This window comes from Calonectris borealis, chromosome 3 (assembly GCF_964195595.1).
Source record: "Calonectris borealis chromosome 3, bCalBor7.hap1.2, whole genome shotgun sequence".
Taxonomy (NCBI): domain Eukaryota; kingdom Metazoa; phylum Chordata; class Aves; order Procellariiformes; family Procellariidae; genus Calonectris; species Calonectris borealis.
In genome coordinates, this window is record NC_134314.1 from 53,272,491 (window position 1) to 53,299,330 (window position 26,840).

The following is a 26,840-nucleotide window of genomic DNA, read 5'->3' on the forward strand; positions in this document are numbered from 1 at the left end:
TCCTACATGGTGTGCCTTGCCGGGAAAGTCATCCTTTGCTTTTAGTCCTTGGTTGCTTACTGTCAATGCCAAACGATAAACCAAATGTGATTCAGACTACTGAAGACAATCACATGATGGGTGTAAGAACTATATAAAGAACAAAAAAAGGGTTTCTTGTCTGTTTTTTTTTTTAGGTTAGACTTCTAGACAATTCCAAGTTTCTCTCTACACCCCCAAGGAGCAGAAACTCATTTTTCCTACAAGCTGAAACCTTTATGTATTCATACAGCTCCTGAAAGCCAAGTAATGCCAGCGCTGACTGCGTGGTGGGGTTCAAAGAGCCCCGGTAAGCCACGCCGGCTGCTTCATCTGCGCACCGCTTTCCTGACCCCCCTCGGCGCATCTCCCTGCCAAGAAGCTCTTCCTGATCTTTAGCCTACATTTTCTTAGTTTAACCCTAGGAGGAGTCTGACTTGGCTGCAACTTGTGCACGGCTCTTCATCCTCCAGGCGTCCATGGGCTGCCACCACATGCTGCCTTAACGCTTGATCGGCCAGCCTGTGCGCACGAGGATGTCTAACCCAGCCCTGAGACCCTTGCTCGGGCAGTGCCGCCGCTTCTCCTTCCTGCACCCTTCCCATGACATGGGGCGGGAGGAGGGAGCCGCCTGCCCGGCATTCCTCCCCCGGGATGTGCTTGCTGCCTTGCCGGCCCCTCTTTGCAGTTGCAAGGCAAAGCTGTGACCCAGGCACTTATTTCCTCTTGTCAGGGAATGACTGCCCATATTTCCGGAGGGAAAATTCAAGCGGCTGGGAGCACTAAATACGATTGTATTGGCGGCAGTGCAGTGACGCCCCGCAGCCTGAGCTTACCTTCCTCCTGGAGAAACCCCACGTCAGCCCTGCCGTTCTGCTGACGGTCCTGACCCTCTCTTCCCTCCCTCCCTCCTTCCCTCCTCCAAGGTGCGGGCCAGCAGGATACCAAGCCTCCCTTTTGGGATGTCCCAGGATTATCCTTCACTGCCCCCAGACTGCCCAGGCAACCCCTGCTCTGCCAGTGGGTCCCAGCCAGACTCAGACGCGACGGGCGGTCGATGCTTGCGGCCAGAGAGGCTGCATTACAACCGCAGCCGTTTTGAGTCAGCTCAAGGTTTAATCCCTCTGGTTTGGACTCAAGCGTGGCAGCTCTGCTGCACGGCTGTTTTGCACCATGAACACCACGACAGCTGGCATTTTCAGCGGGGCTGCGTTAGCCCCGAGTCGTGCCAAACCCGGCTCTGGCGGCTGCCCTGCTCGCCAGCCTCCCCGCCGGCCTCCCACCTGGGAGCAGCAGTGGCCCCGCTGCAGCCTGTGCCCCATGGTGGGGAAGGGAGGTGAGGGGCCCGAGGCCACACAGGAGCCAAAATCAGGGCATTGGTGAATGTAGGCAGGATGGGAGTGGGGAAGGAGAGCTGCTCTAAGGGGTGCCTGACCTTCCTGGGGCTTACACAAAGGACTTGCGTAGTGTTTGTAGTGCGTCGACCAGCTCCCCGGGGAGTGCAGGCAGCCATGGCTGGGCACGGGGACTTGGTGGGCAGAGTCTCCCACAGGGACAGTGCATCAGTACCCGTATCTGTGGGGTTTGTTCTTAAAGGCCTCTGCTGTGCAGCTATCAAACACCTCTCCCTTCACGCAGTGGAGCGGCTTCCCTTGCCAACAACGCCTATGAACAGTCGTCTTCCGTTCTCCACTGGTCATACCCTGGACACTGGGCTGCAACACCCAGCAAACAACAGTGGCCACCTGCCTCCCCCATAGGCAGCTGCCAGCTGGCCAGAGGAGGGTGGCTGTGGCTGTGACCCACACCAGCCTGCCCCAGCAGAGCTTGGCCAGGTGGGGTGCCTGAGGGCCGGCATGTGTTCGAAACATCAGGGATGCGGCTGGACGGAGAAGTCACAAAGCCTCAGACTGTTCATTTCCACACAGATTCACATACACAACCACGGAACGGTTGAGGCTGGAAGTGACCTCTGGAAATCATCTGGTCCACCCCCCCTGCTCAAGCAGGAACACCTAGAGATGGTTACCCAGGACCATGACCCGCTGGGTTTTGAATATCTCCAAGGATGGAGACTCCACAGCCTCCCTGGGCAACCTGTGCTAGTGCTCGGTCACTCTCACAGTAAAAAAGTGTTTCCTGGTGTTCAGGGGGAACCTCCTGTGTTTCAGTTTGTGCCCACTGCCTCTGGTCCTGTCACTGGGCACCACTGAAAAGAGCCTGGCTCCATCCCCCTTGCACCCTCCCTCCAGGTATTTATATACATTGATATAATCCCCCTGAGCCTTCTCTTCTCCAGGCTGAACAGTCCCAGCTCTCTCAGCCTTTCCTCATACACCAGATGCTCCAGTCCTTTTATCATCTTTGTGGCCCTTTGCTGGGCTCCCTCCAGTAGCTCCATATATATTTTACTTGGCCACCTAGAAATGCCCCTGGGAATTAATGCTACCTCAGTCAGCATTCAGTCTCCTAGGGTCATTTCCATCCTGACCACTCATACATATCTTCATTTGAAGTGGTATTTGTGGCCCAAAGAAAGGAGCACAGAGCAGCCTGGCTCCTAAGGACACGATGCCTGGGGAATATGCTATGAAATCTGGCCCTCGTGTGAGCACTTCCACGTCCAGAAATCACACCTACGGACCTAATGGTGTCTGCAGCCACGGCCAAAGGACCAGTCTCTGTCCCCTCTTTAACTTGCCGAACCCCAGAAACCAGCAGGTACTTGAAGCAGTTCCTCTCACTTGAGCTTTACGTACTTTCTTAGCAGCCTGAGAAAGAGGAAAAAAAACCATGCTTGAAAGACACTCTCTGCTAATTGTGTTAACAGCACTGTCTGCTGAGTGGGTTTCAAAGCAAAGATGAGGTCCAGCCCAAACCTAAGTACCCTCCCACAATGTTGTAGAAACTGCTATCAATTAACGCGTTTTTGGATCAGGACACTTAGAGAACAGATATCCAAGTTCATTTCAGCATTTCAAAAGCCTCCCTTGTCCCCAAAACTGAGGCCATTCTAATTGCCTTCTGAAGGCCTCTTTTGTATTTCTGAAGTCTTCCTGCTGACTTCACTGAAAACCGGATCATACTGTGAACTCTTTAAAGTTAGTATCTCATCTGTACGTTATTTACAAGCAGAATGTGATGCGTCCTATTGGGCCTGTCATAGAAAGTACAGATTAATATTCAAGTGCAGGATGAGTGTTTGCATTGGCAAGGCAACAAACATGGAGCTTTTTTATAAAAAGTGGCTCCGGGTCCTTCAGGACTTGTAATATTTCTTTTTGATTAGGAAGATAATGTTAATATCGAGTGCCGCTTCTTGTATTTCCTACCGCATCTATACATTCAGAGAACTAAATCATAAATGGTTTTGCTTCCAAATGATTAACTGTTCAAATAAAGCACTGTAACATTGCTCCACTTTTAATATTGGTGCTGTGAATTAACCTGGAGACATTGCAACGAGCATTTAATCCCATCTGCCTCAACGTAACGCACACGACACTCTCGCTCCAGTTCTCTGCATTCGGCTCGCCCCTCGCGGCTTTTGCACTGCGAGCGAATCTGGGGCTTTCTTCCATGTCTTGCTGTTTAGATTGCTAGGCACATGCCTACAAAAATATTTTCCACTTATTTTTTTCTAAGGCTTTTCTTTGGCATTTTTCAGTCACGCCCTGGAGAGACACCTGAAAGGAAAGAAAATAGTACCTGAATGTTAGCTTGTGCAATGCTTCTAATTAAACCTTGCATAATGACAAAAACCCTCCTGCCATTTGTTAAGATTTTCCCCACTGCATTATGCATCCTCTTAATTAAGAGCAGAAGCTAAGTAATACCTATTTTATTCCCCCTTGCTTCCAATTAGTCATCCATTGATTGTTACCCACTCAACATTTGACAATTAACAGAGCCCCCACTCTCCGCAGGACCGGGATATATAGTCCTTCAGAAATGACACGTCTAGAATAACGTGAGGGGAGCTGCGTGGGCGAGTAATGGGGCGAGAGGTAGGGGGAAGGGGAGGAGAAGGCCACCCAAGTGGAACAAAAGACGTGTAACATATGCAAATGTTCAGTATGCGGTATGTGTTTTATACGCTGGATGTATATGAGGTCATATACAAAGCTCAGCTGGTGGCCGCGCTGCTTTTGGGAGGCATGGGAATTTGAGGGAACACTTAAGCTCTCGTGTGATCAAACGTACCTAGTCCTCTGTCTTTAAGATGCAAAGCGGTTCCTGATTTGGCTCTTTGCCGCTGCTTTTTTGGGAGAGCAGGAGTTAGCATCTGCTTCTCTGTCATCACCAGAGCTGGGGACCGTGGCCTGTGTCAACACAGCCCCCGCCAAGTCACCCCAAGACCCATTTGCAGCTACACACTGCCGTCCCCAAGCTGCTGCCGACGGCCAGGAGCACGGCGGCTCCGGGGGGCAAAGGGGCCTCAAGGGAAGCCGCAGGCCCCTTCTGCATTGCCGCTCCCCCTGGGAGCCTGGCCCAGCGGCCAGGGCGGCCCCAGGAGGGGCGTGCTGGGACCCCCGCACCTCTTTCCCAACACCAGGGACCCTTCCTGTACAAGCAGCAACTGCTAGCTGGGGAAATCCAGCAGCGTAGCGGGGCTGGAAGGCAGCCCAGAGCCTGAACTGTGGCGGTGAATAAAGCGTAGGGGATGCCAGGGCTTTTGGGCAGGCCTCCAGCATGAGGGTGAGCCCCAGGGTCAGCGAGTAAAGCTACAACATGGTCAGAAAGCTTCCCTGCATCCTTTTTTCTTTTTTCTTTTTCCAGATGAAAATCATCCATTACAGGGCTCAGGGATTTTGTGTGAAGCTGTGACAATAAGTAGCTGAGCAAACTTCACAAGACTTTGGGCGTGGGGGCTTGGCAACCGATGCTGGTGCGCAAAAAAGCAAACCGGAGCCCTCAGCAAGCTCTAGCCCGGCCGTAGAGGAAGGAGATAATCTCATTTCTTTGCTCTTTGCCCTTTTAGCTATTCACAGAGCCTAATGCCAAGTGATTCCCAGCAATGAGCCGAACAATCAAACTCCCATCTGGCCTGGTCAGGCAGATGCAACACTTGCCTTTCAGTCACAGGCACACCAGTCCTGTGATTTTTTTGCCCATCTTGAATATATACTGTTTACCCCCACCCATAACAGGGAAGATGTTTACGCTTGGTAACAGAAACTGCAGTTGAGGCTCACCAGCCTGCTCTAATCTGATCACCTAAATCCCTGGCCACAGCGAAACACGGGCGCTGCGAGCACAGCTGGTGCTGCAGCCTTTGGATCTCCCTCTTCACAACATGATGCACAGCCTACCAGCTAACGAGCTGTTTTTCCTGGGAGGGCACTCTTCTCCCCTTTCGGCCCTCCTGCATACTCGCACCACAGGCCCCGAACTGCAGCCAAGCCCTCGGAAGAAATGTCTTCCCTCCCTGACTTTGAAATCAGCTGCAGGTTGCTTTGCAGTAGCCAGAGACCCACAGCATCGCCGGGCTGCCGCAGCAGCGCTTCCTGCTACCACCCCTCTCCTGGCCTGGGAATAGGGATTATAACTGACCAAGTAGTGGGAGCCAGGAAAAAAATAAAAAAGGGAAACAAGAGAAGCTCTTTTGTTGTTAACACCATTCTGTCCTCTAATCTACTCATGTCCCAGTCTTACATTTTTGTTAAGCATTCAGCTGCAGGGGAGGAATACAAGGAGGTGGATTGATGTTTTTAGGTATAGATGTTTTGTGTGCGAACTGCATTTTGAGATATAGATAGATATACACACAGACATAAGAACACTGGCTCTATTAAAAGTCAACAGAAAATATCTCACAGACTCAGGAAAAGCTAGCATTTCACCTCTAACGTTCAAAATGAGTCTCACTAACCTGGTTTTAGCTGTCAGAATTTCTCCTGACAAATTCAGAAGCACTGGGAAGGAGAGACTTGACACCCTACGCCAGCGGCAGCCTTGCGAGGGGCCTCTTTCCCTTTTCTGCTGAAAGGACACGGGTTCTGGTTTGGTCTGTGCAGGAAAATCCGAAACTGAAGTGCCCCATTCTTCAGTTAGGATGGCAGGGAATGCTGGCCCAACTGACAGGAGCCCCTTCAGTGATAACATTTCCCTGTGTCTGAGTCACAGGAAATTATAATCACTGCTTACGGAGATTGCAGAACACAATGAGATTTCTGAGCTACAAACAGACTTCAATTATTCTTGAAAAACAGACAGACCCTCAAACTGACACAATTGGAGAAAATAAATATCCTTTTGTCTGCACTGCTGGTGGTAATTTCCCATTAGACAGGAAAAGCCTTTGATGAATGAATATTGTCTACACATTAGAAGAGGAGCTACTGTATATCTCCTAATAGCTCTTGCATGCTTGCATGCTTCGGCTCAGCCTCATGTGAGGCCCTTAAACCCCTCGGGTACAATGTGGTAGCATTCATTAGTGTGCTGCATTTTTTATTGCAGCATTTGAGAAAAGGATGGTGCATATTAAAATAAATTTGAGCAACTTCCCACTCACCTTGAAGTTATGTGGCACGGTCAAATACATTTAGCAATCTGCCTTCTCGGTCTGCAAGTAGTCCTTTCCAGTCTAGAGGCTTCAGGAGAAACACTCGCACTGAAGACAGATTTTCCATTTATGATTATTCTTGTAATTTTAGCAGTTAATCACTTTTCTGTTTTTTATTTACTTTGCTTTTCTACAGTGGTAATTAAATAAAACCCAGAATGTCAGACAGAACTAAGTTGAACACTGCTTGCAGAAGCCAAAGAATATCATGTCAGTGCCTTTGACAAATTTTGGATGTTTTCGAAGACCCACCAAGTCTCATGTCATTTCCTTCTCATAGAAATACGTCAACAGGCATTAATCGTACTAACCGTCCCTTTCGCAGCAGTGTTGCATTTCCACCTGTCATTTTTCCTGGGACTGGTATTGGATTAAGCTTGGCCTAGAGATGCCTGGGTCACCCCATGGAGTCTTGTCAGCCGCTGGCAGGTGGCCTTTTCTGGAATTTTGCCACCACACCAAGGATCAGTTGGGAGTCAGGTGGGCTAGTGGGGCGAGTGTTTGGCCAATTGTTTTTATCTGCATAGGATTTATTTAGCCTTACATTAAATAAATTACTGGAGGGAACAGGAGATTTTTCATCTGATAATTCAATGTTTACAGTCACCACACAGCTATTTGTGGTATATACATGGTGCATAAGAAAAGGTTTTTATTAATTTATAGCAAAAATGCTAACAACCTTGTTTAAATTTTTGCTAATGTTTTTTATTTGAGAGATTAAAAAACCCAAACAACAAAACTCCCAACATTAAGAAAAAGAAGCAGAAGAGCTACCGATGAGAAATGGTCTGGATTTGCCACTCAACAGCGGCACCAGTCTGCACACAAGCCAGCTGCAGGCAGAGATGCGGCAGAGACCAACATGGTACTCATAGATTGAATGCGATACAAGAAACAACAAACCCAAGAATCAGAAGTAAAGGCCATAAAACCCCAACAACGCCCCATCTGAGTCTTACTTCCAACGAGAAACATAGGCAAAACTAATGTTTTAGGCTCATCCTGCATTACAGATGGAAACTGCGCTTAAGTTTGTGGCATAGCAAAGGCTGCTAAGGAACTTGGCAGAACGGCCACGCTTTGCCACCGAGCACTGGGCTGAGTATGTGACATTTTGGCTTCGCCAGCCCGCTGAGTTGCTACGGAGTCCTCAGTTCAGTGGATGACATTTTAAGGCAGGGGGGTAGCTGTGGGAAAAAGAGGACCACGACCTGCTTTGTAAGTACTAAGAGGACGCGAAAAGTCCAACAAGAATTATGGCCTCTTCAGTACTCCACAGCTACAGGTACAGCAACATTGAATATATCATGTACATAACATTACTTATAGACTCTACATGTAAAACGTTAACCAATTTATCATGGAAATCTGGTAACAAGCAACATTGCCATATAAATTCACACTTCAAGAAAGGCTAAGTGTGGAACCTTCCTTTGCAAGAGGATTTTCAGTCAACGTTTTGTATAGAAAATATTAAAACAACAATGACAATTTGCTCTCTGAATCTCAATTCATTATTGGGTTAGTTTTCAGGAACGGAAAAAGGTTCTCTTTAGAAAATGTGTGTATATTCAGAATATGAATTCACAATCTAAGTATTAAATAATTAAAAAAAAAGTTTCAACTGTCAGGAAGTCTTACTTGACTGCAATATTTTAAAGCAATAACAGCAATACAAGGCATAGAAAATCTTTTCCTGCAACATTTGTAAATGTAAAAGTATTCACGTTAAATGCAACAGAACTATTAAAGAATAAACCGCTTGTAAAACAGAGAAATGAGAGACTAGCTACGCATTCAACCATCTTCCTTACAGTTGAACTCCAGCTGTTTAAAAACATATTGACTTCATAATTTGGAAAATGATGTCCCATAGGTAACTGGTCTGCACACTCCTATGAAATATGATGCCCCAAATGGCATGACACCCCTTCTTGAAAAGTTTTTATCTCATCTCCACCATTATCTCCACAGTTTAAACAAAAGAACAACTATCCAAATGTAAAATGCTCTTTTTTTTAATTACTAAATTAAGAAAGTTAAACAGTTTTAAAATGTAAACTTGCAAATAAACCATAACAAAATGTAATTAAGACTTTAAAATTTGCAACTCAGTATTAAAAACTCAATAGAAATAGAAAGGAATTTTTTTTTTTTGGTTAAACGTAAGTAATTCAAGGCTGGTACAGACAACTGAAAAGGTAATACTTTGTTCTGTGCATCCCCCATGAAATGTAAAGAAGTGCATAGTAATTCCACTGGAGAACTTGCAGACATAGAGAAAGTAATTTCATTAGCAGTACAGGACATTTAACACACTTATTTTACAATGGAAAAATGTTACACATAAAACAGAAAAATCCTAGTTGCATGACCAACAGTTTAGCAGGTGGACATGGCTAAAATGCTATGATTTTAAGACCATCTGAATGTGGTTACACTGTTTAATAAATCTTTTCGAAACATTTCAGTATATGTTTTGATACAAGAAGTCCTTGCAGTTTCAATTTTCCAGTTCAAACGGTGATGGTGTAGTTTTCTTGCTTTAAATACGTTCGTTTTAATTTCAAGAACAAATCATCACACACTTGTCAAACATTGGAAACATTACTGTAAATACAGCACATGATTCCTGAAAGAGCAAAGTTACAACCATCTACAGGTACATAATCATAAACAAAAAGTGCAATCCAATTTAAAAAAATCATGCTTGGCAAAAGCCAAAAATTAGATCACTGGCTTTCAGAATCCCACCAGTGTTTTCATGTCTGCAGTAAAATTATCACTTTCTGGGTACTGCTGCAGCAGGATTCATTCAATTCCAAATGAGTTTCCTCTGCAATAGCACCCATATACTGTATGTACAGGTATGTATATATATTATATATATTTTATATATAAAAAAGCAAAAAACCAAACACCTGTCCTGATTTTTTCTTTATTTGTTAAAACATGAAAAAAAATGTTTTAGACAAAGAGGCCACTTCTGGAAAATAATACTTTTAGTTGAATCAGGAGAAGACTAGTTAAAATCACATAGGTTTTGCGTTTTAAAAAAAGGAAAGCACTAGGATCAGTTATTGGCACTGAGTTACTATTTACAATGAACAGAGGTTTTGCAGTTTACATAACATCAATACAATGCAGTTTTGGAGTCTTTGATTAAGAAAAAACAAGTGTTTTTCTCCTTTTCATCCAGGACATTCAGATTATTAGGACAAGTGGTCGTAGGCAAGGGCTATGGAAGTTCCCAGCTTCAGCCCCTCCTGTGCACGGCGGTGCTGGAAGATGCTGCACTCTGGAGAAGCCGATCACGGAGTTGGAAGCTGAAGGACAGGTAGGGCAGGGCTGAGAAACACCTGGGAATTCACGAGTGTCTGGAGACCAGGGATTTACAGGTTGTCGCCAGGTTGGTACTGGGGTTCTGTTGCAGTGAAGTAGTCTTCAAGGAAACCCTGCAAATACTCGAAAGTTGGACGTTCCTCTGGGTCTTTTTTCCAGCAGTGGATCATAAGCTCGTGCAAGGAGATGGGACAGTCCTGAGGACATGGCATCCGATAACCACGTTCTACTTGCTCCAAGACTTCACGGTTATTCATGCCTGTAAAGGGCAGACAAATCCACACTGTAAATTACAGAAGACGTGTTCCGAGTATAAATGTATCTACAATACATATGGTTTTCTCGATCATACTAATTTCTTTTGGTTCAGACAAGCAAAACAAAACCACCCCAATGTCCTCTTCATCTACTGCAAGGTAACCTGGATTATTTGCTTTCTCAGTAGGGGGTTTTAGGATCCAGGGATGAGTAAAACACTGCTCTCATGGTTACCCTCTTGGCTTACTCAGCAGGATTTGGCGCTTTGCCTCTCCAACAACAGTAGCCGTGAAATATATTATGTGAAGTGGTTAAGGAAAATAAATGCATTACAACAAATACTATACGAAATTCTAGAAATTAAGATGAATTTTTGAAACCCTCACGCTGAGCGTGGGCCCTTCTTAAAGTGCTCTGTGAGGGCACGCTGCAGAGACTTCAAGACAAACTCTGCTACTTTGGGCTACCAGGGATGTCCAGCAGCGTTACCTTCAACATCGGTTCAGAAGCTTACTGCTGCTTCTGATCTGCATTCTCTCGATTTGTGCTGGTTAGTATTGTTTCTACTATATTCCACTCTTCCATCCCAACCCAGAAGAGACAAGTCAAGTCAAACGCCAAGCAAACCAGCTCCACTGCAGAACCATAGCGCTCCCTCAAAAAAGGTAAAAAGTTGTATTACCATCATGTTTGTCTCTAAGAGGCCAGCCAGGCCCTTTGCTACCTTGTCTTTTCTATGCAATCCCTTCAACCCTTGATTCCTCTGCTGAAGTGCTCTTCATTGTACCTTAACTGGAGTCAACCTCAGCTTTAGTTGAAATATCTCTTCCAGTAATTCCTTTGGCTGTTTAACAGTACCAAAGGTAAGACTGGCACCGAGGCATGCAGAAGTATTTCAGGAAAAGTGTGCACACCGACTGCAAGCCTTGTGGCTTGCCAGTTGGCAAGCCCTGCCCCAGACCTCTGCTGAAAAATATCTGCAGGCTTCACTCCCCTGTCTTAGTGGGTCCTGCCAAGCAGCTCTGCAGGAGAACTAGTAGGGACACTTAGAATCATAGAATCATAGAATAGTTTGGGTTGGAAGGGACCTTTAAAGGTCATCTAGTCCAACCCCCCTGCCAAGGGCAGGGACATCAATTAGATCAGGTTGCTCAGAGCCTCGTCCAGCTTGACCTTGAATGTTTCCAGGGATGGGGCATCTACCACCTCTCTGGGCAACCTGGTCCAGTGTTTCACCACCCTCATTGTAAAAAATTTCTTCCTTATATCTAGTCTAAATCTACCCTCTTTTAGTTTAAAACCATTCCCCTTTGTCCTGTCGCAACAGGCCCTGCTAAAAAGTTTGTCCCCATTTTTCTTATAAGCCCCCTTTAAGTACTGAAAGGCTGCAATAAGGTCTCCCTTAGAGAAGAAGAAGCAGCCTTCTCTCCTCCAGGCTGAACAATCCCAACTCTCTCAGCCTTTCTTCATAGGGGAGGGTTCCATCCCCCTGAGCATTTTTGTGGCCCTCCTCTGGACCCGCTCCAACAGGTCCATGAGTTTCCTGTGCTGAGGGCTCCAGAGCTGGACGCAGTACTCCAGGTGGGGTCCCACCAGAGCACAGTAGAGGAGCAGAATCACCTCCTTTGACCTGCTGGCCACTCTTCTTTTGATGCAGTCCAGGGTACTGTTGGCCTTCTGGGCTGTGAGCGCACATTGCTGGCTCATGTCCAGCTTTTCATCCACCAGTACCCCCAAGTCCTTCTCGGCAGGGCTGCTCTCAATTCTTTCATCCCCCAGCCTGTATTGATACCGGGGATTGCCCTGACCCAGGTGCAGGACCCTGCACTTGGCCTTGTTGAACCTCATGAGGTTCACACAGGTCCACTTCATGAGCTTGTCCAGGTCCCTCTGGATGACATCCTGTCCCCCAGGCGTGTCAACCGCACCACTCAGCTTGGTGTCATCTGCAAACTTGCTGAGGGTGCACTTGATCCCACTGTCTATGTCATTGATGAAGATATTAAACAGTACTGGTCCCAATACAGACCCCTGCGGGACACCACTTGTCACTGATCTCCATCTGGACATTGAGCCACTACCTTCTGGATAAGACCATCCAACCAATTTCTCACCCACCGGACAGTAGAGAAGGATGTGTGGGGGACCGTGTCAAAGGCCTTACAGAGGTCCAGATAGACAACATCTGTAGTTCTTCCCATGTCCACTGATGTAGTCATTCCATCATAGAAGGCCACTAGGTTGGTCAGGCAGGACCTGCCCTTGGTGAAGCCATGCTGGCTGTCTCGAATCACCTCCCTGTCCTCCATGTGCCATAGCATAGCTTCCAGGAGGATCTGTTCCATGATCTTCCTCCAGGCACAGAGGTGAGACTGACTGGCCTGTAGTTCCCTGGGTCTTCCTTTTTTCCCTTTTTAAAAATGGGGGTTATGTTTCCCCTTTTCCAGTCAGTGGGAACTTCACCAGACTGCCACAACTTCTCAAATGTAATGGATAGTGGCTTAGCAACTTCATCTGCCAGTTTCCTCAGGACATGCGGATGGATCTCATCGGGTCCCATGGACTTAAGTTCCTCCAAGACCAAATCTAGAAACTAGCACCTTGGTGTTGCTCTTTCTGTTAGCTTATCCTCTCCCTGGCTTCCATGACACCATCCTTCCCTGGGTCTCCTCCACTCTGTTCTTTCAGGGTGTCCTCTTGAAGAATCTTCTTGTCCCACCTTCAGGACCCTGGGGATCATCTCTACCTCGTATTTTTGGTAAACTTATTTGTGAGAAATCATTCAACCACCTTCTTCAATACAGATTCATTTGTCTACTCTACACCTTGACTGGTGGGAATAATATACTTACACTGCCTAGCATTTAGGCTGGTAACTTAGCTGTATCCTTGGATTTGGTCTTTACTCTATGTCCTCATGTTCTGGCTGTGTTTAATTCTTAAAGATGTTTTGAAAGAAGCATCTGCAAAATACAGCCTTTCCTGACCATCCACATCTGGATTCTCATCTCATGTTAGGATTACAAAACACCTTTTCCTCCTATCTTGACAGGGTAATTTTCTCCTACTGATACCCATACGCAGCGTATCTGCAAGGATCATTTTCCTAGCCTGTTACTGTAACCACCCCTTGCATGGTCTTGCCACTTGCTCCTTGCTGCTTACTATGTAAAATACCAGCTGCTTGTTTTCACTTTCAAAGCCTCTCACAAGCTGCCCCACTAGCATTCAGGCTCTCGTTTGGCCATATCCTGGTCAACTCACAGTTCTGGTTAGCTTACTGCAGCACTTTCAATTTTCAAACAAGCACTAATGTTTCTTATGCTGCCTATGTTGCGCATGGAGGAACCTCCCCAGAAAACTGCCTCATCCTCCTACAAACCTCTCCTTACCATTCCCTTTAGCAGTGATAATTGCAAAAAGAAAGACTAGATTACTGATTTACAGTGTTTCCTAACCTGCAGACCAACACTTTAGCTCTGGTTTCTTGTGTTTGATTTACCTGCATCCACCCACTGTATTTTTGATGCTAGATGTTTATGAGTAGGAGCAAACACTTTGTATGGCACCTAAAGTGGTCCATGGTTAGCACTCCACAGAACGATGAAAATAGAGTAATAATGGTCCTCTGCAGACATCAAATTCTGCATAGAGTTAAGATTCTCCTGTAATATTGACTCCAAACTGATGTTGTTAGGTCACACAGGCTCACAACAAACCAGAAAAGCTTGCCACATGCTGAACAAACGTTTGGGTGTTCCTCATTATCCAACAAGAATATTTTCAAACATATTTTACTTTTTTATTAAATTACAAAACAACGCTAGTGGTCTGTTAGTCATCAACAACCTAAAGGCAGCATCAACCCAAACCTTCTGGTCTTGCTGTTTTCAGGATGCTACAAGAAAAAAATGGGCATTTTGCTCATGTTGTGTTCTCAATATTAGTTTTTTTGATTTGTTTTGAACAAAAATCTGCACCCTTTTTTCATATCCTTGTCTTTGAATCAGCTGAATTACCTCATGTGTCGGGGTACGAACTTGTGCCGTGCTTTGCCTCCCTTACGTATTAAAGGCTATGAAAATAAGTGCTACCAGTAACTCATCTACTGTATATACCTAAACCACAAACAAACTGCATTCTTTGTTTTTATTTTGGCAGTACCCCTTTAAGTACAAAATGAGTGGAAGCCACAGCAGCAGAAAAGCTCCTTCCCAATTGATTTGTTATTCTAAGATATCAAATGTTTGGTATTTTTATCCAGTGCATTACTCAGTGCTGCGAAGCACACTCTGAAACTTGATAACGAACTGTATGCTGGAAGAAAAACCCTGAGGAGAGAGAGGGGTGAGGAAAAACATAAACAGCTCTTCACTTCCCTTTTAAAAAAAAAAGATAGAAAAAAGAACATAAAAGAGACATTGCTGTCTGAAATCATAGTCATTTTTTGTCCCTGGAAAGTCAGTCAAGCCAGGTTTTCTCATCACAGTATAATCCAGGAAAATGCCCTTCTTTTCCTTTCTCCTTTCCCCTCCCTCCCAGTAAAACCCAGATATGAAACTAAACCAAGTAATCCTCATGTTCCTTACTGGAATTCATACATCCAGCAAGGGCTGCAGCACCTGGGATTTGCCAAAGAAATTCTGTTGGTTTTGACGTGTGCTGCTAATTTAAAAAAGGAGTTTCAAATAAATTTTTTTCAAAATCGATTGGATTATTAGTCAGACTTAAAAAACCAGCAGTGTTTCAGGTATACTTTTTACCTCTTAAAAGGTCTATTTATGTTTACAAACCTATTATCTAGATTCACTTATCTTATTCTACAGGTTTTAGTGTTTCTCTTTTGATAGCAGGAGCCTGTTGTATCTGCACTTCTAACACCAGAGAGAGAATATTTGAGCAGTCTGTACAACTCCTCTCTCCTAATGAATACCCGAGAGTTTCAACTCTTTTAGTAAATAATAAATGAAATTCTGCTTGCAGTATGCTTCTAGACCTCTTAAAAGTTTATCCTAAAATCCTTAAATCTGTGGAATAAAATACTCAGCAATATTCTTCTGTAGACTACAGCTATTTCACCTGCTTGAAAAATCAGTTTGTGCTCATGATATTTCTAGAATTACCATTTGGACCAAGAAGGAAACATCCAATCTCCAAAAGATGGCTTTTCCATTAGCTTTTTATTCCCCGAGAAGGCCAAAAATGAAATAACCTCCCACCATCTAGCTTTATTAGTGAAACCTCCAGTAATCTTAGGATGCCACAGGATACGGCTACTTTAATGCTCAATACAATAAAAATCTACTGCCCATGTGGACTAGGGACAGAAACGCAATGCTGCTTGACTTTTCCTAGAAGAGCTGCAGTAGTAAGAGTTACTGTGACATAAAAAAGGATGTAAAGTTTCCAGTTGTGGCTAAAGAAAACACTGGAAAATGCTTTGGAGTGCTCTGAGGAGCTTGATTAGATGGAGGACAGCAGATGTGCAAATAGCACAGATCTGGGCAGTGCTGCTCTTCCAGAAGACAAGAAACATTACTGTAACTAGGCAGCATCCCCACATCCAAAGCTAATAAGCTATATAGATTACTTTGGGCAACGTGAAGTCCAGTGAGGACAGTGATGGTTTTAAGCCACTTTATTCTTGCTTTCTTCTATTGGACTGAGAATTATGCTCCTTCAAGACCCACTGCATGCTTTCAGACCAATGATCAAACTAATACAGACACAAATGCTTAAAGTAGAACTCTTAAAACAACAGCTCAGCTGCTGTCCATCCCCAGAAAAGCTGTATTTCAGATTCTCCAAGAACCCAGAGCTGTGCCTCTGCTCATGTTCAAAGGTTGCTCAAACGTGGACATGTTGGCCCTTCTTAGTACAGATGGGAAGGTAGTGTAGTCCTCCAGAAGGGCTGGATCACGTTGGCACTCAGAGCATGCTCTCAAAAGAGAGAGGTACAATGGAGACAGGTTGATTTTTGGGTTTTGTTCAGTTTGATCTAGAAGCAGAACTTCTAACTTCCATAGACAGCCCCAAAGAAAAGCCAGAGGTGATGGCACAAGGATGGGATGTGGCTTAGGCAGGGAGATTATTCCATAAGCAGGCACGATAGTGCAGTGAAGGGAACAGGAAAGCTGTTCCTAAAGGAAGACAACCTTTGAAGCATAATGCTGTTCCTACTGAGTACAATATGAATCTAGTTATTTCTGTGCAATAGTAACAAGTTTTAAAAATCTGGAAGTCATGCCACTTCATTTAGAAATTAAGGCCTGAAAACCCTCAACTCCTCATCCTCGAAACACCCACAAAGCTAGGTTATCAATATCTGTTGGGGGATTTTTGCTTGTTTTGTTTTTTTCAAATGGTTATTATTTGCTTGGTATAAGAGATGCAACTTTGAGCTACAGCATTTGTGAGCGGACCTTTCCTGGTTACAGAGAAACCCACCTGAGCTTATCTGTGCTATGTGCTGAGTACGCATCTCTCTCAACTCCTTATCTACCATCCATGATGACGGTACACACACATATGCTGGCTCACTGATGTGTACTCAGCCCCAGCCTTGGGCAGTGTACCATGCGCTCTCTGGCACTTGTGGCCCAGCTTCCCCCAGGGATGAGGAGGCTGAACACAGCTCCCCAGGGACTGCAGAGCTGCTTGGAGCCCAAACTCAAAGACCAGCCTGGCTGGAGGCAGAAATATGGACAGCATCATGGTGGCTGTCACACTAGACATAAAATGTAAATGCTTTTGATGTGACAAGTGCAGCAGAAAGCAGAAGGGGCAAGTTCAGAGGTGCTTGTTTAGTGCAGCTAAGATTTTTGCCTATCCAAAAGGCAACATGTTAAAAAAACCCAAATTCTCTGACTACTGCTAGAGAAATGCAGCCTCCTACTCTTAAACACCATTAAAAAAAACAAAACTAACATCCAAGGGGAATTTGTGAAAGGGGAAAGAAACAGACACTGAAAAAGGTCGACTAAGCAGACTATTTTTCAAACTTGGCTCCTCTTCTGCCCCTATTTGTTTTTTATTTCCCCACTGTAATAGTGGAAATAGAACCTCAATGCCCAGAAAGACTGTGAAAGTTGCTTATTTCAATCTACTGCCTTGTGAAAAGAATGGGAAAGCATTAGGGAAGGCTAGGAAACGCACTAATAAATTAGTTATCATAGCAGTCCATTACATCCATTGACAGAGAAACGGGCTTGGTTGAAGGATGAAGATGAGGACACCTGTCAAAAAGTCAGTCTTGCTTGTGGGAGCTATAGCATCTGGGGCAAGGCTTGATTATGAGCTCCAGCCTGATCTTCATCTCTTCCAGCAAAATCTTTACTGCTCACATCTCCCGCCACTGCTCCAGCCTCTCTTCCAAAATGGGGCATCAGGACAGGAACTGGTTGAAACCTGGGGGACAATGAATGCCAAGTCCTGTTCCACACCATCTGTTCCCTTCCTATATACTGCCTGCCTTCTCCTTCCTGTCCTCCTTGTTGTGCTTCTCCTTCCTTCTACACAAGCTGAAAACAATGCCTGGTTCTCCAGGGCATGAGGTACGGTGCCCTGCGGGCATGGTTACCACCACAGGACTGGGGTGTGTGCTATAAATAACCTCTCCGGGCACTAAGATCTTGTCAAGCAAGAGAGCAATCCCTTTGTCTGAGGGCCTCTCCCCACTCCCCCTGCCTGTAAGCTGTGAGCAGGAACATCAGGACAACATGCCCACAACTATTTCAGAAACTGGGTATTACAGCAGAGCGACAGCTCCATGACCCTCTTTGTTTCAAGGCTGACCCTTTCTAGAGCTTGCAAATCCACATGCCTTGTGTGTCAAAGTGGTTGGCAGTGCCTACAAACCGCATTCTCTCACCTATAGGTTGTCTACTTGGGTGAGGAGGGCTCAGTCTTGCCTCTCAGGGTGGCTGAACTCCCATCTTTTCCTCCTCGCGCAAGCCATGCTGCGATGGCAGGAAAAGCCCTGTGGGTGCATCTGAACCCTACTCCCTGCCCCAGACAGGGACCTGAATTCATGAAGCTTTATCCTTCCAGGAGGTCCTTCCTCTCCCCAGCGTGAAGCAGGAGATGGATGATCCTTTCTATGTCAGGGGAAAATAGAGTCTTTTCTGAGGAGCTCAGGAGGCCTTTGTCACCTTGGGAAGTCTGAGCCCTCTTTTCAACCCACAGGCAAAGCGAGACCGTTCTGAGAAGGCCCCAGTTCCCCTCCACCTTTGCCTCAGCCTATAAAAGCTTTCCCAGTTAGGGTCTGGGGAATGAAACTGAACTGAAATCTCCAAAGTCTTTGGAAATTCTAATTTAAAATAGAGGCTGCCCTTAGTAAAACTGACAGAGAGGGGAGTGATGGTGACCATGAGAATGGTTAAGGCCTCCTGGCTGAGCAGGGCGGGAGTCCCAGTGGGGAGGAAGGGCCCTGGCGTAGAGCTCAGGCAGTGCGTAACCGAGGCAGTACACGACCATCCAGAAAACTGCTGACTCTGTGACATGTAACACTCAAAAAGCTGCTTCCAGCTACTTGATGTCTTCCCAGCACGGGTTGGGGAGAGTGAGCCGGAAGGACTTCCAGTGTGTGAGGGCTTTATGAGTGAGGGACGAAGGGAGAGGACGGCGCTGAAAGAGGAGAGACGCCACCAGTTGTCTTTGATGTGCTCAAACTGCCACATAATAAAACTGTCCACATTTTCAGGACACAGACCATGCCTGAGATTTCTGTCATGGGTCCTACAAGAAGTTATATATTGCAAGCAATTAAATGCACATCCAGTGGCCTCTTTCTCCTTCAGGGAGGGAAAGGAACACTTGGGAAGTGCATGCCATGACCAACACTGTGTTCAGTTACAAACTTGTGAGTTAACATGGGGCTTAGACGGTCACTTTTGCCCGGAATAGTATTTTTCCTGCGTGTGTGCGTGTGTCTGTGCTCATGCACGTGATAAGAGAGAAGGCTAGTCCCTAAGCATCTCTCCCCACCAATGTGGAGCTCAGGGAAAAAATTCACCTTAACTCTGCCCCGGCTGGCGAGAGGCCCTGTGCACCCGCTCTGCTGCTGGTGACTAGGAATCTCCTCTTCCTGCAGCCCAGCAGGAGCGTTGCCCACCCTCTGGGAGCAACACCGTATCAGCTAAGTCTTACACATCTTCCTTCTGTCTTCAATCTTTGCACACCGTGCCATGTCTGCATTTAACCCTCAATAAACCTGCGGAAATCTCGGCTCTCCCACACCACTGCCAGTAATCCTCATGGCAAGAAGACCTGCGTGCCGGCTACTGACACAGCCACTCCGTGTGGTGGCAACACCCGCTCTTCTTTATGGGGGAAGTGCTGGGCAGAGGGACTCATCCATCCCACAGAAACACGTCATCTCGCTTTCTGCTACCTCATTCTGTTGTCACAGTCACAGCTTTCCTAAGCTGCTCCCTGTTAATCATGCCAAAATTCACTGCTGATCATGAGAAGCCTTCCAGTCCCCATATTCTCTTCCCAAATATAAGCTATTGGCTACTAGGTGCTAGCAAAGTTGAAATTTCTGGTAAAACTCTGGGATTTTAGTTTTGCTGAGTTCAGCCCGCTGAAGTGGCATGAGATACCACAGGGTAAACTGAACTCCACCTTGATGCTTCTCCTGTGCAGTTTGATGTATGGATCTGACTGCTTGATCATGGCACAGATTGGAAAATTGAAACTGCTTTAGGGCACTTTCCATTAAATCAGCTGCAGTGCTCACACCCATACTGGTGAGTATTTAGAGAATTTTTTTTTATAAACAGAATAAAGATGCAGCTAGATGCCCTGTTGTTAGTATCTGTGCTGATAAGAAAATGAAGGGATTAAATTCTTTTCCATGTAATGCACTGCTTTCACCTCACTCCTTTCCTCTTCACCTGAATGCCTACAATCTTCAGGGGGGCAACAGAATGAAAAGCTCTTTCTGCATAGGCAGATCCAGTCACCCCTCCTACAAATCTTAATCCATCGGACACTTGGCAGGGTTTCAACAAAGAGCCATGGGGCCTCTAGTTCCCCCATGCAGAGAATCTGGCCCCGCTGTGACCCTGCCATGAGCTCCAGCCTGCACATTACAGAATTATTTTCTTTCCTTTCTATCCATCTCAAAAGCAAGGATTGAAATTTAAGAGTTCATAAAAAAGATTTGGTAATACCAGACAGTCAGACAGTCATCCAACCTTGCAGAGAACGAGACTGACAGAATAAATGGAGGAATGCCACTCTGGGAGTTTAACTGTTGGTATCTTAAAGTGAATGCAATACCATGGGGAGCTATTTGTTCCACAGTAGAGTAATTTTACATTGCTTTCATTATTTGGCTAGAATTAATTAATTAATCATTAATAATTAAATAGTATAATTAATAATTAATTGAATTGAGAACAATTAAAAAATTAGAAATGAATATGTTGGATTTTCTGGCCTCTTGTCATTGTTATCATGACCATCATACAGCAGCTTCCAGAGTCAGGACCGTTTTCGAGCATACACAGAACTTACGCATGATAACCATCCTCCTTTGAGCCCAGTGAAAATAAATAAACATTCCAATTTAAGCATATGGCTTGTTCCCACTCCTTTCCCCAAGTGAAGCAGGGCTCAGACTGTTTTCTTACCTGGGTATGGCACTCTCCCTTTTGTTACCAGCTCTGTCAGTAGGATCCCAAAAGACCACACATCTGACTTTATTGTGAACCTTCCATACAATGCTGCTTCTGGTGCAGTCCATTTAATGGGAAACTTTGCACCTAATGAAAGAATAAATGAGTCTTAATCAGAATGGAGACAGAATCAAAGTACCAGTTCGCAGGTGACTGTTGTGTTCTGCAACACGTGCAGGTGGACAGAGCTGCAGGTAAGGTTAACAAACAGCTCCATGGAGAACAGTCAGAGAGGACAGGCGGGTGCAACATGTAGGGCAGAAGGAAAGACTTAGCAGGGAAGGGATGGGTTTGTCCCACATCCCAAGAAAAGGCTAAGACATTTTAATTCAGGTTTGAAGTTTTATAAAAGAAAAAAAATTAAAAAACAGTAAGCCCATTATAATAGGAATTCTTTCTCCCAAAGTGTTTTAAATTAACATTTCCCTGTGATATTTGCAAGTCAAACATAGTTAGCACGTATGAATAGAAGTGAGATTTATTGGAAATGTACCTCTGAGTTTCCCTGCTCAAGCTGAGCAAAATGCAAAACAAACAAACATGGTAAAAACGTAAATTAAAAACAAACCTAATATTTCATTAGAAACATGCAAGGACTTAAAAATAATACTGCCATTCGAGTTGCTTGGAGTGCAATGATGTCAAGGCACAACTTTGGCCTGTGATTTATAACTTGACAGTGTACTTTAAGCTCCTGGCACTGAAAAGCCTGTAGTGTCTTAAATACGTGCAGTTGTAATGTGCTCATCCATCATCAGAGCTTGCAGGAGCCAGTTGTGGTAAGGATGGTAAGATAACAAGCCTTTAAACACTGATTTATTTGCTTTTCCAATCATTTACTGTTTTCTTAGGGAAAATATTTTCAGTATGACTTTAAAGAAAAGTCTGGTGGTAATAATTAACTCGTAGTATGTACAAAAAATATGCAGACATTTCCCTGGTGCCTTGTATTAACATACAGGCAAAAGAGTTGCATTGCTTATTGCTGATCCCTAGTGACAAACACTCTTGAATTTGGAAACAGACTGACTTTGACTTCTCACCACCCTCTCATAAAAGTTCCCTTAACTTTCAGGAGGCGTGTGGAAAGTGTAACAACGTGGACAAACCACTCTCAGGGAGTGAAGTTATGGCACTGTTTACAGTTCCCTGCTGGCGCGGTTCTGCCATCATACCCAGTGCTCCATGCCCCGTATCTTCTGCTATACGCTGCAATCTGACTTGACTCAAGAGTACAAAGTAAACATGGTAATTCTCAACTCCTTACTTAGGAAAAAGTCAGGTGTGCTAAAAGTTTTCCTGCTCTACATTTAAGTGATCCTAAGAGAGAATATTACTCAGAAACAAATACGTTTTTCTAGGGAAAATTGCAGTTGCTCAAGTAGGTCCTGCTAAATTAAAAGACACAAGACAAAGTTTCAAATCCCTAATGCCTGAAGTCAGTGGTTAGATTTGCAAAGGTGCCGGAGGATTTTTGGATGTCTATTCACTTTCAAAAAAGTCTGCCTCTTCTATATTTTCATTAGTTGATACGCAGGCAGGAGCTGAAATTTGCGTGCTCGGCTTTGTTCTTAATCTCCCTAATTTACACTTCTTCTTGGGACCAATCTTAGTTTACAAGACTCAAAATTTACAGAACTTCACCTTCTCTTAAAATCTGCTTTGGCTATGATTTCTGAGATCTCTGCAGCAGCAGCCTGCCATCACTTGAGCCTCCGTCCTGGAAGCTGGCCCTGCTTCAGCAGAACCAGCAGCCACGTGGGGTTGGCAAACAGCTCCCCCAGCCACCGGCAGATCCTGGGGCTATACACCCCTCGCCGATCCCCGGAAAAACTGCACGCTGCGTATATCTGGTGGCTGGGTTCCCTAGGCCTACATGGCGTGGCTTTAGATGGGCTTATGCAGGCATGCCATGAATATGAGGGCTAATGTCCCTCTGTTCTCTCAGACGTGCAGCTGAGATAGCACACGCGCACCAGGCCAGCTGAACGAATACCTCCAGGCTGGCCAGCAGCCTGAAGGCTTGGACGTTGGCTGGTGGTGTGTGAGATAGCTAAGCATGAGGATTTGCTCGTTTGCGTGTTGCACACATTTTATTCAACAATTTTTTTTTCTTTAATCAGCTGTGTTTTTCTGAGCAGCTGAGCCAAACCTGGTCTAATTCCCTTTTGCTTCATACTCATATCCAAAGGTAGCAACCACCTACAACTCATCTTTGGAGGAAAGAATTCTCTTCAGACTCCTTTGTGGCCAATTCCCCCGGTATTTTTGCCTTCCTCATCTACTGCCAGTGTGGCACTGGGAGGTGACTATGTGGTGCGTTGAGGGACCATGGGAAGACAAGAAGCAAGTTAAGTAGGTAAGAAGCGGGGACAATTCCAGCACATCCCTTTTGCTGAGAGCTAGAGCAGTACAAACCCCATTGGACTGCGATGAGCACTGCTGGAGAAGACAGTCTGTGCTGTGGATTTTCCGATGACAGGATAGCTACTCATTACATTTCTGTGTTGCCCCTGCTGTGGGTGATTCTCTGGCTAAAACAACTAATACAAAAATCACATGTTCTGCATTTCATACATGTTCACTATTTCCTGAACTCTGGTTTGAAGTGATAGATGGGGAGGAGGGAAAAGCAAGGCTGGCAGAGAGGTCGCTAGCAGAGCCCTGCCTCATGATTTTCTGGGCTTGCAACGCACGCTGGAGGCTAGATGGTCCAAGGGAGCCTGCAACCCAGTATGGCAGAGCCATCAGTAAGGGGAGAGCAGAGACCAGTGAGGACATACCAGGCTGGCCACCTGCACAGCTGCAGGTACAACGCACGCATAACACAACGCCATAACACACAAAGAGATCACGCACAGCTTGTGTGAATGGGGCTGTGTGCGTGTGAGTGTGTGTGTCTAACAGGGATTCCCCCCAAGGTGCTGCCTCCCACCTAATGTCTGGCACTGGAGACACAGGCAGCGGTCTGTGAAAACACAAAAATCCCCAAAGGTGTTGAGCACTGCTCCGAAGCCTCTGGATTGCTACTGCTATACGAAGCGTTCGCACAGGCCAGGCGCTGAGCATGGCTCCTGACCGACACACAGTCTCCGCGCTCACTCTCTTCCCAACACACCGATCAAAAACCTCACCCCCTCCCTCTGCCCAGGCCTCAGCAGCTTGTTAAACAAGCTGACTTTGTGCTGCAAACAAATTACAGCATCAGATCATCAGATAAAATGCGTATTTCTGACAAGCATGTTAATAAATCTGATGAGCCAAATTACCCCAGCTGACGAGGCAGCCTATCTCCTACTTTGAAGGCAGACTTTACATCAGTGGGGGGGATTTCTTTTTTTTTTTTGCTGGAACCCGTTTTATTACAAACTAGCAGGTCAGTAACTCCATGCATACAAACCAACCACGCTCCGCATTCGTTAGGTCAGGATAGCCTGTCTTTGCCCCAAAGCGAGGTACTAATCTGCAGCTTTTATCTCTGTCCCTTTTTTGAAACATTTCAGCCTCGGGAAAGCCTTTTTTGGGTTTCTGCATTGCTCGCAACCACATCAAGCCAAAGCTGCTGGTACAATTTACTGCTAGGGCAGCCAGCCCTGCCTCCGACTTCTGAGGTTTTTTGTGAGGCTCAGCCCTGTTCTTGGGACCTCTGCCCAGCTCTGCCCAGGCATTCACACAGGTTATCTCCCAGGAGGACTTCCTTGGGAAAAATCAATCCGTGGCCCTGCTTTAATTCTTCGTTGGCTATAAGCAGGTCACGTGATGAGAAGGAGCGGAGGGGGCTGGGATAATTGAGTGACCTTGATATACAACTCTCAGCACGGTTTCTTCTGAGGTGAGTGGAAATCCCTCAGAGCTTTGTTTTCTCAGATCTAAATCTCGACAAAGCAGAAACCTCTGAAATTCATGCCCCAGAGCCACTGCCAGCTTGATAATGATCCTGTTTCCGGAAATGCTACAGGGCTGCTACCTCTCGTACCTTAAAACCAAACCCAGCGCAGCACCCCAAGCTCTAAGACCCGAAAACCATGGGAACTCTTGGCTTAGCGACCAGAGAACATAGTGCAGCAGTGCATTGCTCCTGGGGCTGGAAAAGGAAAGCCACAAAAGGTAAAAACGAAGTGCTGAAGCAAGCATGTAACAGGAAACGAGTCAGCCCTGGTAGGCGATGATGAGTGCCGTGTGGGAGGGACCGCGCAATTACATTTTTTGTGCTGTGAGAACGAACGTGAAATTACAAGCCTGGCAAAACATCAGCAATCAGAAGCAGGCTCCGCAGGCTGACCCCTCCCTGGGAAGCGGGGGACAAGGGGCGGAACTGCGGGTCTAAACACCCCTCTCGCCCGCTGCCTGCACGCCCCCCTTCCCCTCGCCCTTCCTCTTGACCTGGCCACGCTCCTTCTCGCAGAGCAGACGGCATCTCTGTAGGAGCATGAGTGATCCCCCTCCGGGACCCCGGGGGCTGGCTGTTGAGAAGCAAGAGTCCTTCCTCCTACCCGCTCCACGTCTCGCCCGGGGAACAGCAGGCAAAGAACAAGAATAAAGCCCTGGACGTTACAGCCCTCAGTGCAGTCACTTGCGAACAAGAGAGATCTGATTAGCTGGTGAGCTGGGAGCCAAGTCTCTACAAAAGGACTGGGGAGAGCCTGGAAGGGGAAAAAAATCCCCGCTCATTTCTAGGAAATCAAAATAAGAAGCATCACTTGTTTTTAAGCAGGGCAGGAAGGAGATATTTCTAAGCGTTAAGGAGGCAAAAATGATCTGAGAGTTTACAAACATGTACTAGAGCTCCCAAAATAGCTCTGACTTGTCTGGAAGGCATCAGAAAGACCCTTATTGTTTCATGTGTGCTTGGAGCAGCATTGCTGCAAGTGCTGCCAGTGTATGCAGTAGAAACAAGGCCTGGAAAATAACTGTGCTCTTTTTTTATTAAGGCAATTTTAAATTTATATCAGCTGCTACTGCTTAGAATAGTAACAACTCTTCCACAGAAACTCTGTGGAGCACTCGGCACTCTCCACAAAAATGTCATGTGCTTGGCCAAAACTCCACGTAGCTGCGAACCAGATCAGTGTAAGGGTAGCAGAACTGCAGGGGAAATCCTCTGTTGGAGGTGATGGGAAGTTTCTTTCTTTCCTGTAGGATACCAAAGGTTTTAAGACTTGCCTTACAGGACTGACACAGGCATCATCACCGATGGAAGGAAACAAGACTGAATGCCTGACACTGTGTGTGTGGGAAGATGTTGCGACAGCAGCAGCGAAAAGAAGCAAGCCCTGATGGTGCAGGCTGCAATACAGTCCACCAGTGTAGCCTTTAAAATGGGCGTCACTTTAATAGGCATGTTTTTCCCCTTTGATTACTCACTTCCTCTAAAAGCAAGAGGAGCCAAATGCTCATTACAAGCCAAGAACTTTTTTTTGTATTATTTAATGGCAGTGTATAGCTGCTAGTCACACACTTTAAATCATTAGTGGCGTGACCATCTCTTTCCTTCCTGATGATTGCTGAGAAATGGCAGTGCAGACAACGAACTGCTTTTTATTTACCTCTCATAAATCAGGAGCAGTCAGGCCTCCTTTGTTCAAATCAAAAAGAAAATAAACGGGTCAGTAAAACGTTACCACCAGGCTGAGTAATACCCATACAGGTTCAGGAATCCTGCACTCTAGCCCGCTGGGGCTCAAAGCATCCCCATCTGTTTCCTTTCAAAATATTTAATCGGAGACAAAAGTGACAGTGGGGGAAGGGAGCAGGAGATCAAGCAAGGCTGGAGAAAACCACCTCTGCCCCATGCCGACAGGGAGCTCTGTACTAACATACTTAAGCCAAGAGAAGGACGACTGCTGAGGAGAGAGTGACCAAGAGCTTTAATCTTCAGATTTCATAAGGCAAAACATTTCCTTTCTCCCACAGGAGCTGCCAGTCTGGAGCGCTCCCCGTCCCCCGCCCCTCTGCTGGCCAGGCTCTCC

The 26,840-nt window shown here is 45.8% G+C and overlaps 1 protein-coding gene across 3 annotated transcripts in view; it reads right to left on the minus strand.

Annotated features, from left to right (window-relative positions):
* Positions 1 to 7,190: 7,190 nt before the first annotated feature.
* FYN (FYN proto-oncogene, Src family tyrosine kinase) overlaps positions 7,191 to 26,840 on the minus strand; it is a 142,962-nt gene continuing 123,312 nt past the window's right edge. For 2 of the 3 annotated variants that reach the window (XM_075145688.1, XM_075145689.1), the window contains 2 exons: positions 20,827 to 20,958; positions 7,191 to 10,190 (listed from right to left, as the gene is read on the minus strand). In XM_075145688.1, the coding sequence (XP_075001789.1) occupies positions 9,982 to 10,190; positions 20,827 to 20,958 (341 nt within the window). In that variant the 3' untranslated portion in view covers positions 7,191 to 9,981. The remainder of the gene's footprint in view (positions 10,191 to 20,826; positions 20,959 to 26,840) is intronic. The other variant, XM_075145687.1, reaches the window with a different exon arrangement.